At 43.2% G+C, this 12,513-nt stretch overlaps 2 protein-coding genes across 2 annotated transcripts in view; one reads left to right on the top strand and one right to left on the bottom strand.

The window, feature by feature from the left end:
• Nucleotides 1-12,513, bottom strand: part of TMEM116 (transmembrane protein 116) — a 98,479-nt gene that overhangs the window by 10,000 nt on the left and 75,966 nt on the right. The gene's annotated exons all lie outside the window — the stretch shown is intronic.
• On the top strand, nt 4,585-8,089 carry LOC129542767 (disintegrin and metalloproteinase domain-containing protein 1a-like). Its single transcript, XM_088828238.1, has one exon. It carries the CDS (start codon nt 4,608-4,610, stop codon nt 7,557-7,559), a length of 2,952 nt encoding a protein of 983 aa, XP_088684364.1. The 5' UTR covers nt 4,585-4,607; the 3' UTR covers nt 7,560-8,089.

The following is a 12,513-nucleotide window of genomic DNA, read 5'->3' as shown; positions in this document are numbered from 1 at the left end:
CTGACGGTGTTGTCAAGCAAGATTGTTTTATTTGTAATAAAGCATACAAAAACCATTTGCCAGTGGTAGGCAGAGGACCAACTATACTGACCTCTCTGCTTAGTAAAGAGCTGAATCAAGTACTGTGGAATCTGGTTTCAGTTGCCCTGTGCATTTCCTCTCTGCACTGTTGGTGGATTAGCTCTGGTGCCAAGAACTTTTTGTGGATCCGTGTTGCAAACTGCCTGATGGAACTTAGAGGGTGCCAGCTCCCGTGATGGAAGAGAATTAGAATTGTCCCTAATTCCCTAGGAAAAAGTGGTCCCATTTCTTTATTGTCATATTTGTTAAAAGGTAGTGGTGTGTTTCTTTAATAGGATTCTCTATTGAGTTTATTCTTTCATGTTTAACCAGAGCTTCAGCCCTGCCACTTCCTTTGAGGTCCTACCTTGTCCTCCCCATTTCCTGAAGCCCTCACCAGCTCCATTGCTTCTTACTTGTTTTCCTGTTCTTCTGACTCCTTTTATGGAATGATTTTTCTGAGAAAGTTACATATCAGAAAAACTGGACTAATGGATATTCATTGGAAGGACTGATGCTGAAGCCAAAGCTCTAATACTTTGCCCATGTGATAAGAAGAGCTGACTCACTGGAAGAGACCCTGGTACTGGGAAAGATTGAAGGCAAAAGGAGAAGAAGGTGGCAGAGGATGAGATGCTTGGATAGCATCACCGGCTCAATGGACATGAACTTGGGTAAACTGTGAGGGATAGTGAGGGACAAGGAGGTCTAGTTGCTGCAGTCCATGGGGGCGACACAAAGAGTTGGACATGACTTAGTGACTGAACAACAACAATTGGGTTAGCATCTAAGATGGTCCAGGTTTTTTGTCTTAAAGCTACCTTTTTTCTCTAATGTTTCTGCCTGGGTTTCATGTTGCCATCCCCTGGACTGCATGTATTTTATTTAGCACTCTTCATTTTCAGGAAGCATGGTTCTGGCCCAGAGATCAGATACTTGAATAGAAACAAGGCTCAGTGCTTTTCTACTGTTCTGTTGTGCAATGGGCTTCCATAACAAACCGTTTTTATTTACTTATTGTAGTAGTTCTTGGTTGCTGGTTCGGTGTTGGTAAATGGGAGAGCTGATAGGCAAACTCCAGTTCACAGAGAAGGAAAGGCTCGGTAGGCTCAGTTACCCAGTTTCATCCCATCACATTCTCTTCAATCAAAATCAACCCCACAGAGCTCACTTTCTAACTTTTCTGCTTTGCTAATGTGTCTTCAGGGTGACAATTGGTTAGTATACCCCATATGTGTGTGAATGAGTGTAGTAATACATGACAAAAACAATGTATCTCTTAGGAATTATCTTATACATTGGTTCCCTCATATTTTGGAGAATTTTTAATTCAAGGTGTTTTTTGAGGTAAGACTCACTAATCTCAGGTGACTGATAACTTATAAATGGATACCCTGTAAGAAGAATTCAGTACTTTTAAACATGGCAAAATCTTACAGGCAGCAGAGAAAAACCAGAAAACTTAGCTGAGGGTTGAATTAAAAGTTGAATTATTCTGTTTTTCAGTGAAATGCAGTCTTATAAATCACTTTCTGCAATCAGGAAAGACTGCACTTGTTTCTGGAACAACTGAATCCCTGTTATGTTTCTTATTTTATTGCAAGGTTCAGTATTTGCGGGCTTCTCTTATGGCTAAGCTTGTAAAGAATCCGCCTGCAATGTGGGAGACCTAGGTTCGATCCCTGGGTTGGGAAGAGCCCCTGGAGAAGGGAAAGGCTACCCATTCCAGTATTCTGGCCTGGAGAATTCCATGGACTGTATAGTCCATGGGGTTGCAAAGAGTTGGACAGAACTCAGTGACTTTCATTTTTACTTCAGTATTCCCTGGGGTGAGGAAGGCAGTAACTAACTTTGTTACTCTTCTTTTTCTTCAGAGGAACCTTCTAGTTAATAGAACTAGTCTACCATTAACTTCTCAAATTTGTTATTTGGGTGTCTTCTAAAGGCTCAGGATGATTTCCCTGTGTAGTGAATTTTAGATATGATCTAAAAGGGAGTCCAAAAGATGCTTCCTTTTACTCTGAGCAAAGGTTGCTCATGTTTCTTTAGGCTGAATTAAACTGGCCCCCCAAATGAGTAGCGTGTCCAAACAGGTTTATGCTCAAAGTTTTAGAATACCCTGAAAGTGAAGTGGCTCAGTCGTGTCCAACTCTTTGCAACCCCATGGACTGCAGCCTACCAGGCTCCTCTGTCGGTCCATGGTATTTTCCAAGCAAGAGTACTGGAGTGGGTTGCCATTTCCTTCTCCAGGGGAATCTTCCTGACCCAGGGATCGAACCCAGGTCTCCCGCATTGTAGGCAGATGCTTTTACCGACTGAGCCACCAGGGAAGCCCATAGATTACCCTGGAGGGAGTTTAAAAGTAGATCCTACCTGACACACAGCTTCATGACAAAACCGAAGCTTCCAAAAGACTCAGCACTGTTTGGTCTTTAAAGTGGGGTTTTGTTTATGAAGTTTGTAGGCCAGTAGCAAATTCTCTAACTTTACCAGTCAGGTTTGCTAATAAAGCAAAATTAACATGTACTGGAAGTGAAACAAAATCATCCTTGTCTCTTTTGACCTGTCCCTCTAATGCCTGTATCTGCAGAAAGTTCACATTCTAAGAACAGTTCTCATAGGCAGGAGGTTTAGAGTCTTCAGTTTTCATACATTTGCCAACCCTCTGCTTACTATATAACCATTACTTATCACTCAAATACCTTTAGATTTTACCACAATTATTAATCCATTTGATGCGGAACAACATTTGTATTTTTATGGCTAATGTATTTTATAAGCTAGGAAACACTTGTCAGAAGTTAATTGTCTGAAACATGCAGATAGGAGAAAATGCTTTTTAAAAAAATTTTGTTTTTGTATTCGAGATAGAACAAGTTGAAGGAATTATTGAAGTCAGTTGATTTAAATCAGATCCTATGTGTGAATACTTGCGTACATGTGTATAGACGAAAATGTGTTTCAATTTGAGAATTGGAAAACTGGATATTTAATTTTAATTATATTTTTATTTATTTAAAAAGTAGAAGTGGTCTTTCATTATTGATTTGATTCCTTTGTCCCACAAAATGACTTGATCAAATTTGTCCTGTCTGTTTGGTTAAGAACAGGGGAACATCTAAAATCTGTGATAGTTTCCAAGTTACATAATTTTAAGAAGCTTTTTTCTTATATAAAATACAAGGAGAAAGAAAATACACCTAGAAATCATTTCACCATTTTTGCTGTAAATTTTTAATGGGTGATCCGATGGTGTTAATTTTCTTGCTAGATGTGGATAAATGCCCTTGTCTGCGTTAGGAATTAAACATTATTAACTGGAAAGGGTTAATAAGTTGATATGCTCATGCTTATATCTGAGATCATGTATACCATTCTCTTCTGAATTATATAGTGCATCTCTCCATTTTTGTGCGGTACTTATATTCCTAACCCTTATTTTGAAGGTTTTATATTGTAAATATTTGACTTAATATAAAATTATTTTAACGCAAGATAAAAGATGTAGAGTCTTTAGTTGATATTAGGATGCAAAAAAGAATAACTGGGCAAAGAACATGGATAGATAAAGCTTTTTTTCCCTTTTAAATCTATACTACTAAATATAACAAATCAACATCAAAATCAAATTAAAAGACATTCATAGACATTATGGTTCAGTTTTAGTTACAAAAGCAAAGAGGTCTTTAAAAAATTCTTATACAGTGCATTTTTATTTTCTTGATGAAATGGTAACTAGATAACCTGGTTATTCAGAGTTTAGTTTTACTCTAGAGTTTGTTTTTATGTTCGGAGAAACTGAACTTTGATCCTAGTCGCTTGTTAGTCTCCATACTGAAACTGAACTTCTTTCATTTAACAGTTAGTATGTCTATACATTCCGAATACTTTTATTGGAGGAAAATTGTTTATATGCAGATATAAATATCTAAACTCATCTGTCATGAACAAAACTGAATGAGGGAGAATTTCTGCACCCATGTACAAGTTTGCTTGAATTAAATAAAGAAACCAGACCCTGACAAAGGAGGACTGGACTGAGAAACAATACCCTCAGTACTATAAATATCAGGAAAAGAGGTAGTGGGCAACAAAGAACATCATCCTGCTCTGGGATCCCCAGAGAATCCCCATCCCCTCCCCCCGACCTCCTGTCAGAATGTTGGGTTTCAGAGAATGAGCAGATTAACGGATATCAGGAGTAGTGTGGACTGGGCTGAGGACAAGGATAATTTGCCTGAGTAAAAGTACTGACTTGAAATCATTAGAGGCCGTCAACTTAGGTAGAGGAAACAGCCATGGAACATTAAAACCATTGCTGTTGGAAGGGGGTCATATAGTAAGGAAACCACTGAAGACCAAGAGAGAAAAACAACTGAAACACAGCCCCAAGGTCTGTAAGACTCAAGAGTTGGGCAGCACCCACCCATAAGGGAGCCAGCATAGATCTGGGGCTAACAGCTAAATTTCCCAGGCTCAGCATACCAGGCAGAGCAGATGCGGCTGCTGGACACAAGCCCTGCATCATCAACTGATTCACCAGGGCCATGTCCGTGGACACGTCTGTGAGAGACTCTGCCTCTATACCGCCTTCTCTATGGAAAAGGCAAGTGGCTATGCCTGAGGCTATCAGAGTGCTTCAAACTTGGGCTCCTCAGATGAAGGGCTTGAGGCTGGCCCTGGTGCCAGGACTTTCATGTGCCAGGTTGGGGATCCTGTTGTTCTTGGTACTGACTTCTCTGCCAAGCCTGTACTGTGACCTGGGCTCACTGTATCACCCTTCCTATGAAATAGTCATTCCCAAGAGTCTGACAGTGGAAGGAAGGGAAGACCAAGTGGAAAAGCTCTCCTATGTGCTATTTATGCAGGGCCAGAGGCAGCTGATTCACCTGACGGTGAAGAGAGACTATTTTGTGGATAACTTCCCAGTCTTCAGCTACCACAACGGCATCCTGGGGCAAGAAATGCCTCTCATCTCGCAGGACTGTCACTATGAAGGCTACATAGAAGGAGTCCCGGGTTCTTTTGTTTCTGTCAACACCTGTTCAGGCCTCAGGGGCCTCCTGATTAAGGAGGAAAAATCCTACGGCGTTGAGCCCGTGCACTCTTCCAAACGGTTTGAACATGTGTTGTACGCCATGGCCCACGAAGCTCGAGTCTCCTGTGGTGTCACGTCCAAAGACAGCCAAGTGGCGTCCACCAGCCGGCAACCAGAGAGCGGCAAGCCTCACAGCTGGCAGGTGCCATCCGACTTGTGGTCACATACCAAGTACGTGGAGATGTTTGTCGTGGTCAACAACCAGCGGTTCCAAATGTGGGGCAGTGACGTCGACCAGACAGTCCAGAGAGTAATGGACATCATAGCTCTGGCCAACAGCTTCACCAGGGGAATAAACACAGAGGTGGTGCTGGCTGGAATGGAGATTTGGACTGAGGGGGACCTCACAGAGGTCCCCGTGGACCTGCAAGTTGCACTCAGCAATTTCAACAGCTGGAGACAAGAGAAGCTCTTCCATCGTGTGAAGCATGACGTTGCCCACATGATCGTGGGACAGCATCCTAAAGAGGATATGGGGCAGGCGTTTCTCAGTGGTGCCTGCTCAAGTGATTTTGCAGCAGCCGTGGAATCCTTCCACCACGAGGATGTCCTCCTGTTTGCAGCACTCATGGTCCATGAGCTTGGACACAACTTGGGTATTCGGCACGACCATTCGGCCTGCATTTGTAAAGATAGGCCCTTCTGCCTCATGCATGAAAACATCACTAAAGAAAGTGGCTTCAGCAACTGTAGCTCTGACTTCTTCCACCAGTTCCTCTGGGAACACAAGGGGGCCTGCCTGTTTAACAAGCCTGGGCGCAAAGGCCGCTTACGGAGGGCTTCCCACTGTGGCGATGGCATTGTAGATGGAGATGAGCAGTGTGACTGTGGTTCTAAGTGTGAAATGCACCCATGCTGTTACACCGGATGTATGCTGAGAGAGCATGCAGAATGTAGTGATGGACTCTGCTGTGATAAATGTCGCCTGAGAGACAAGGGATTCATGTGCCGTGCTGCTTTGGGAGAGTGTGACCTCCCAGAGTATTGTAATGGTTCCTCGGGAGAATGTCCCAGAGACAGCTATAAGCTAGATGGTACAGTGTGTGATAGAATTCACTACTGTGCTGGAGGTCGGTGTAAGAACCCTGACAATCAATGCGTGGATATATATGGGTCCCCTGCAAGATCTGCCCCAGAAAACTGTTACATTTCAATGAACACAAGAGGGGACCGGTTTGGAAACTGTGGTACCACCAGCTCACCAAGGTTAACATATCTGAAGTGTGCCGATGATAACATATTTTGTGGGAAACTTATATGTACAAATGTTAGACAGATACCACAAATCAAACCCAATCATACACTGATCCAGGTCGCTCACAAAGATGACTGGTGCTGGAGCATGGATGCCTATGACACTGCTGACGTTCCTGATGATGGAGATGCACACACCGGCACTCTCTGTGCCCCACATAAAGTCTGCGTGAATCACTTGTGTACTGATTACACCTCACTAGGGTACAACTGTGAAACAACAGAATTGTGTAACGGGAAAGGAGTTTGCAACAATTTTAGGCACTGCCATTGTGAGGCTGGCTATGCGCCCCCTGACTGCAAAACTCCTGGAGATGGGGGTAGTGTAGACAGTGGTCCTCCTAGCACATCAATTCAACTTTCAAGTGGAGGTGAAAGTGAAACTCCTAAGAACCTTAGAAGTGAGACTCAAGATATTGGCAACATTATTTTCATACTCCCTTCAATCCTTTTAATATTTTTTATTATTGTAATATGTTGTATTAGCCTCAGGACTGGAATTGAGTCAGTAGAGACCCCAGGGCATACCTCAGAGAATACAGAGGAAACCTCTAGTGAGGTATTCATAATGGAGCTCCTCCCAGTGGGGATACGAGAGGAGTCAGAAGAGGGCTCCACACCAGAAGAGGGCCCCACACCAGAAGAGGGTCCCCCACCAGAAGAGGGCCCCCCACCAGAAGAGGGTCCCCCACCAGAAGAGGGCCCCCCACCAGAAGAGGGTCCCCCACCAGAAGAGGGCCCCCCACCAGAAGAGGGCCCCCCACCAGAAGAGGGTCCCCCACCAGAACAGGGCCCCCCACCAGAAGAGGGTCCCCCACCAGAACAGGGCCCCCCACCAGAAGAGGGTCCCCCACCAGAACAGGGCCCCCCACCAGAAGAGGGTCCCCCACCAGAACAGGGCCCCCCACCAGAAGAGGGTCCCCCACCAGAACAGGGCCCCCCACCAGAGCAGGGCGTTCCACCAGAGGCACCCCCGCCAGGGGCACCCCCTTCGGAGGCACCCCCACCGGAGGCACCCCCACCGGAGGCCCCACCACCGGAGGCCCCCCCACCAGCAGGACCTCCACCAGAGGCACCCCCACCGGAGGCCCCACCACCGGAGGCCCCACCACCGGAGGCCCCACCACCAGAACAGCCGGCATCATAAGAGGCAGCAGGTGAAGGACGAGGATAGCCAAAGGCAGAAGTGTACTGGAGGAAGAATTAAAAAATATCAAATATCTCAAGCACTGAGTGGTAATAAGGCACTCACAGAAGCAAAGGTGAAGTGGGAATTGATGGACCCTGTAACTCTGACAGGGATAGTCTACAGAAACGTACCAACATAGGAACAGGATGACAATGCTTTCAGTTATTTGTTTTATTAATTTGGTTATATATTCATATGTGAACTCATATGTAAAATATTCTACACTTTTGCTTTTTTCCCATTTCATGAAACAGTTTTATGTAAGTTCTCATGAATCATACTTATCAATGTCATCTTTGAGTTGGGCCAGTTTCTGATCTGAAATTACTTTTCAGGGCATACTATCTTCCATCTGCATTGTTTATTTGCACCTAAGATTATCACAGGATCATTCATCCCACTCATACCTATTATTTAAAGAATGTTATCTGTTCAGTAATCTAATTTGCCTCAACAATTACTTTTCATGAATAGAAAATGATTTTAAATAAATAAAAGCTATTTTAAGAAGCATCACTTCAGACTCCATAGTGCCTAGTCCTTGGGGCTTCTTTATTTTGGGGGTCTCTTGGAAGGGGCTACATCTGATCCAGGGTGATCTGATCACCGTGCATGCATGGGGGTGGTGCATGAGGGAAGGAGAGCACTTAGGCCAGAGACAACCTTATCTAGTGTGGAGTTCAGCTGCAATGAATAATTATTCCTTTTTTTCCTGTTTTTCTACTTATATTTATTTCTGATTTTTAAGTTAACATATTGCTGATTGACAGTCTAAAGAAACAGAGCTTTGGAGGGGGGTCAACTGTGTGTAAAGAGAGCACAAAGCACATATAACATCACCAATTCTATGCAAGACACTGTGTGCAGTCAAATGCTCCACCTTTGAACAATACCCCCAAGCACACATAACATCACTGACACTGTGCTGAATACTCTACATTCACCCTTAACTGAGTCCTCCCATGCACAAAATGAGACCTTCATCTTGTATATGAAGAAACAGAGCCTGGAGAGTTCTGCTCGAGAGTTGGTAAGGAGTGGAACCTGTATCACCATCACTCCCTCCTAGACAACTGCAGAAGTATTTAACTGAACTCTGCTCCCACATTAGTCTATTTTCCACCCAGCAGACAGAGTGATTCTTTTAAAAAGCAAGTCAGAACACACCCATTATCTTTTAAATGCGGCTGATAGGTCCATAGCCTGAGGGCCCCATGTTGATCCTTTGATTTGACAATGGAGAGCTGTTTACCCACTGACATCCAGGAGTTGGCAGTTTGGATGGATGCAAGGGGGTGAAAGCTTATTCCACTGGAGTCAAAATACAAAAGATGGGCCCAAAACCATTTGTGAAGGTGTTCAACCTCTTCAGTATTCAGAGAAATGCAGATTATCTAGCCACAGAGAGATATCACTATACACTCACAAGACTGATTACAGAAGAAGGAAAATTCCAAGTATTACTGTGCAACAGTGGAAACTCTCATCAATTGCTTTAGAAATGTAAACTGGCATGCCACTTTGAAATACCATATACTGAATACCCTTGACCTTTCTACCCTGACATCTGCATCCTCTTACTAGATAATAATGGACACAGAAGCACACTTTGCAGTATTCCAAAAGAACTCCACATTGTATTCACAGGTAATACAATGGACGTTAAATTGTGACAGATCCACACAGAGAAATACAACAGAAAGGAATGAACCACAGTGGCACACAAAAGTATTAAGTAAACTTAAATATTACTCTGGAACTAAAGAGGCTTTACGTTAACACTGCATTCATTTGGCTTCATATGAAGTGAAGACGGAAAATGGGAAACACTTCCAAAAGGTCAAAACAAGGGTCTATAGAAGCCCTCTCCTTCATAAAAGCAGTGTTACACTGGAAAAAACAGTCAAAATCAACTTTTTTGCAAGTGTGGAAACTAAGTCATAGAACAACCAAACAGCTGAATCTTGGTGAGAGCAGTGAGGTGTGTGAACTTTTAACTACCCTACTCCCATAGCTTTCTCAGGTCCCCACGAGTCATCTCAAGTACAACTCAACTGCACCATCTCCACTGCAATGGCTGTGAAAACAGGCAGCCTGGTAGAATGGACAGAACAGTTTGGAGCTCCCTCAAAAGCCTACCCATAGCATTACTACTAATTTGAGTGTCTGGCAGGTCCCTGGAGAATCCCCACTCAGGAAACTTCTATTCCTATAAACCTCACAAGAGAAAGCGAAAGGCAAAAGTTTCACAGCATTGGATCTGGCAAAGGTTTCTCAGCTATGAAACCAAAAGCACAAGCAACAGAAGAAAAACAGACAAAATGGACTTTAGGAAAATATTTAAATTTTGTGCATCCAAAATTACTACATATTCACAGAGTGAAAAGGCCACCCACAGAATGAGAGAAAATAGTTGCGAATCATATATCTGATAAGGAACTACTATCCAAAATACATAGCGAAAACTCCTAAAACTCAACAACAAAAAACAAAATAGCCTGACTCAAAACATGGGCAAAGGACTCAAATGGAAGTGTCTCCAAGAAGATACACAAATGACCTTTCGCATATGAAAAGATGCTCAGTGTCACTCATCCTTAGGGAAATGTCAATCTAAACTCCAATGAGATACCACCTCATATCCATTAGCATGACCACTACAAAAACAAAAGAAAACAGAAAAGCACAAGTGTTGGAGAGGAGGTGGAGAAAACTGGAACACTTGTGCCCCATTGGTGGGAAGGTAAAATGCTACAGCTGCTGTGGGATGGCATGGTAGCTCCTGAAAGATACTAAAAATAAGATGACCATGTGATCCAGCAAGTTCACTTCTAGGTATAAGCCCAGAAGGATGGAAAGCAGGATCCCAAAGAGAGATTTGTATGTCCATACATGTCATGTTCAAAGCAGCATTATTCACAACAGCTAAAATGTGGAAGCAACCTGAGTGCCCAGAGAGGTTGAATGGAGAAGCAAAAGGTGGGCCATATATACAATGGATATTATTCACCCATAAAAAGAGAGGAAATTCTGCAAACTGCCACAACATGGATGGATCTTGAGGACATTATGCTAAGTGAAATAAGCTTGTCACAAGAAGACAAATACTGTAAGATTCCACTTAAATGATGTATAGTAAAATCATACCGACAGAAAGTAGGATAGAGGTTGCTAGGGGCTGAGGGAAAGAAGATAATGGGGATTTATACTTTAATGAGTATAGTTTCATTTTTACATAATGAAAAGAGTCCTGGAGATGGACAGTGATAAGAATTGATGCTTTTGAACTGTGGTGTTGGAGAAGACTCTCGAGAGACACTTGGACTGCAAGGAGATCCAACCAGTCCATCCTAAAGGAGATCAGTCCTGGGTGTTCATTGGTAGGACTGATGCTGAAGCTGAAACTCCAATCCTTTGGCCACCTCATGCAAAGAACTGACTCATGTGAATAGACCCTGATGCTGGGACTGAGGGCAGGAGGAGAAGGGGACGACAGAGGATGAAACGGTTGGATGGCATCGCTGACTCAATGGACATGGGTTTGGGTGGACTCCGGGAGTTGGTGATGGACAGGGAGGCCTGGCGTGCTGTGGTTCATGGGGTCACAAGGAGTCGGGACACAACCGAGAGACTGAGCTGAACTGAATGTAGCACAACAGGGACAGTACTTAGTACCACTAAAGTGTACACTTGGTTAAAATGGAAAATTTTATATTCTGAATGTTTAACAGAATGAAAAAAATCCAAAGAAAAAATGAGATAATTTTCCACTCTAAGAGATAACCATTGAGAGACTGCAAAAGCCCACAGAATCAGAGAAAATATTTGTAAATTATATACTGATGGAGATTGGTTAGTACCCATGAAACATAAAGAATTCTTACAACTCAACAAGACACCCTGTTTTAAAAGGGCAAATTATGTGAGAAGTTGTTGTTACCCAGTCGCTAAGTTGCGACCTCATGGACTGCAGCACGCCAGGCTTCCTTTCAATCAGCCAGCTCCCGGAGCTTGCTCAAACTCACGTCCATTGAGCTGATGATGCCACCCAACCATCTCATCCTCTGTCGTCCCGTTCTCCTCCCGCATTCAATCTTTCCCAGCATCGGGGTCTTTTCCAATGAGTCAGTTCTTCGCATCAGGTGGCCAAAGGATTGGAGCTTCAGCTTCAGCATCAGTCCTTCCAATGAATATTTAGGACTGATTTCCTCTGGATTGACTTGTTTGATCTCTCTGCAGTTCAAAAGACTCTGAGTGTTCTCTAGCACTACAATTTGAAAGCATCAATTCTTTGGCACTCAGCTTTCTTTATGATCCAACATTCACATTCATACATGACTACTGGAAAAACCATAGCTTTGACTAGACGCACCTTTGTTGACAAAGTGATATCTCTGCTATTTAGGATGCTGTCTAAGCTGGTCACAGCTTTTCTTCCAAGGAGCAAGTGTCTTTTAACTTCATGACTGTGGTCACCAACCACAGTGAGTTTAGAGCCCAAGAAAACAAAATCTGTCATTGCTCCTACTCTCTCCCCTTCTATTTGCCATGATGTGATGGGACTGGATGCCGTGATCTTAATTTATTTGATGTTGAGTTTCAAGCCAGCTTTTTCACTCTCCTCTTTCACCCTCATCCAGAGGCTGTTTAGTTGCTCTTCACTTTCTCTGATTAGAGTGGTATCATCTGCATATATGAGGTTGCTGATATTTTTCCCAGGAAGCTTTTACTGGAAGTTCTCAGTTCATGTACTGCTGAATGAATCCTACCTTAAAGGATTTTGAGTATAACTTTGCTTGCAAGTGAAATGAGTGCAACTGTACAGTAGTTTGAACATTCTTTGGCATTGCCCTTTTTTTAGGACTGGAATGAAAACTGACATTTTCCAGTCCTGTGTCCATGGCTGAGTTTT

This window comes from Moschus berezovskii, chromosome 19 (assembly GCF_049115385.1).
Source record: "Moschus berezovskii isolate FMDL1 chromosome 19, NW_MosBer_1.0, whole genome shotgun sequence".
NCBI classification, from domain to species: Eukaryota; Metazoa; Chordata; class Mammalia; order Artiodactyla; family Moschidae; genus Moschus; species Moschus berezovskii.
This window is presented reverse-complemented; position numbering and strand designations above follow the sequence as displayed.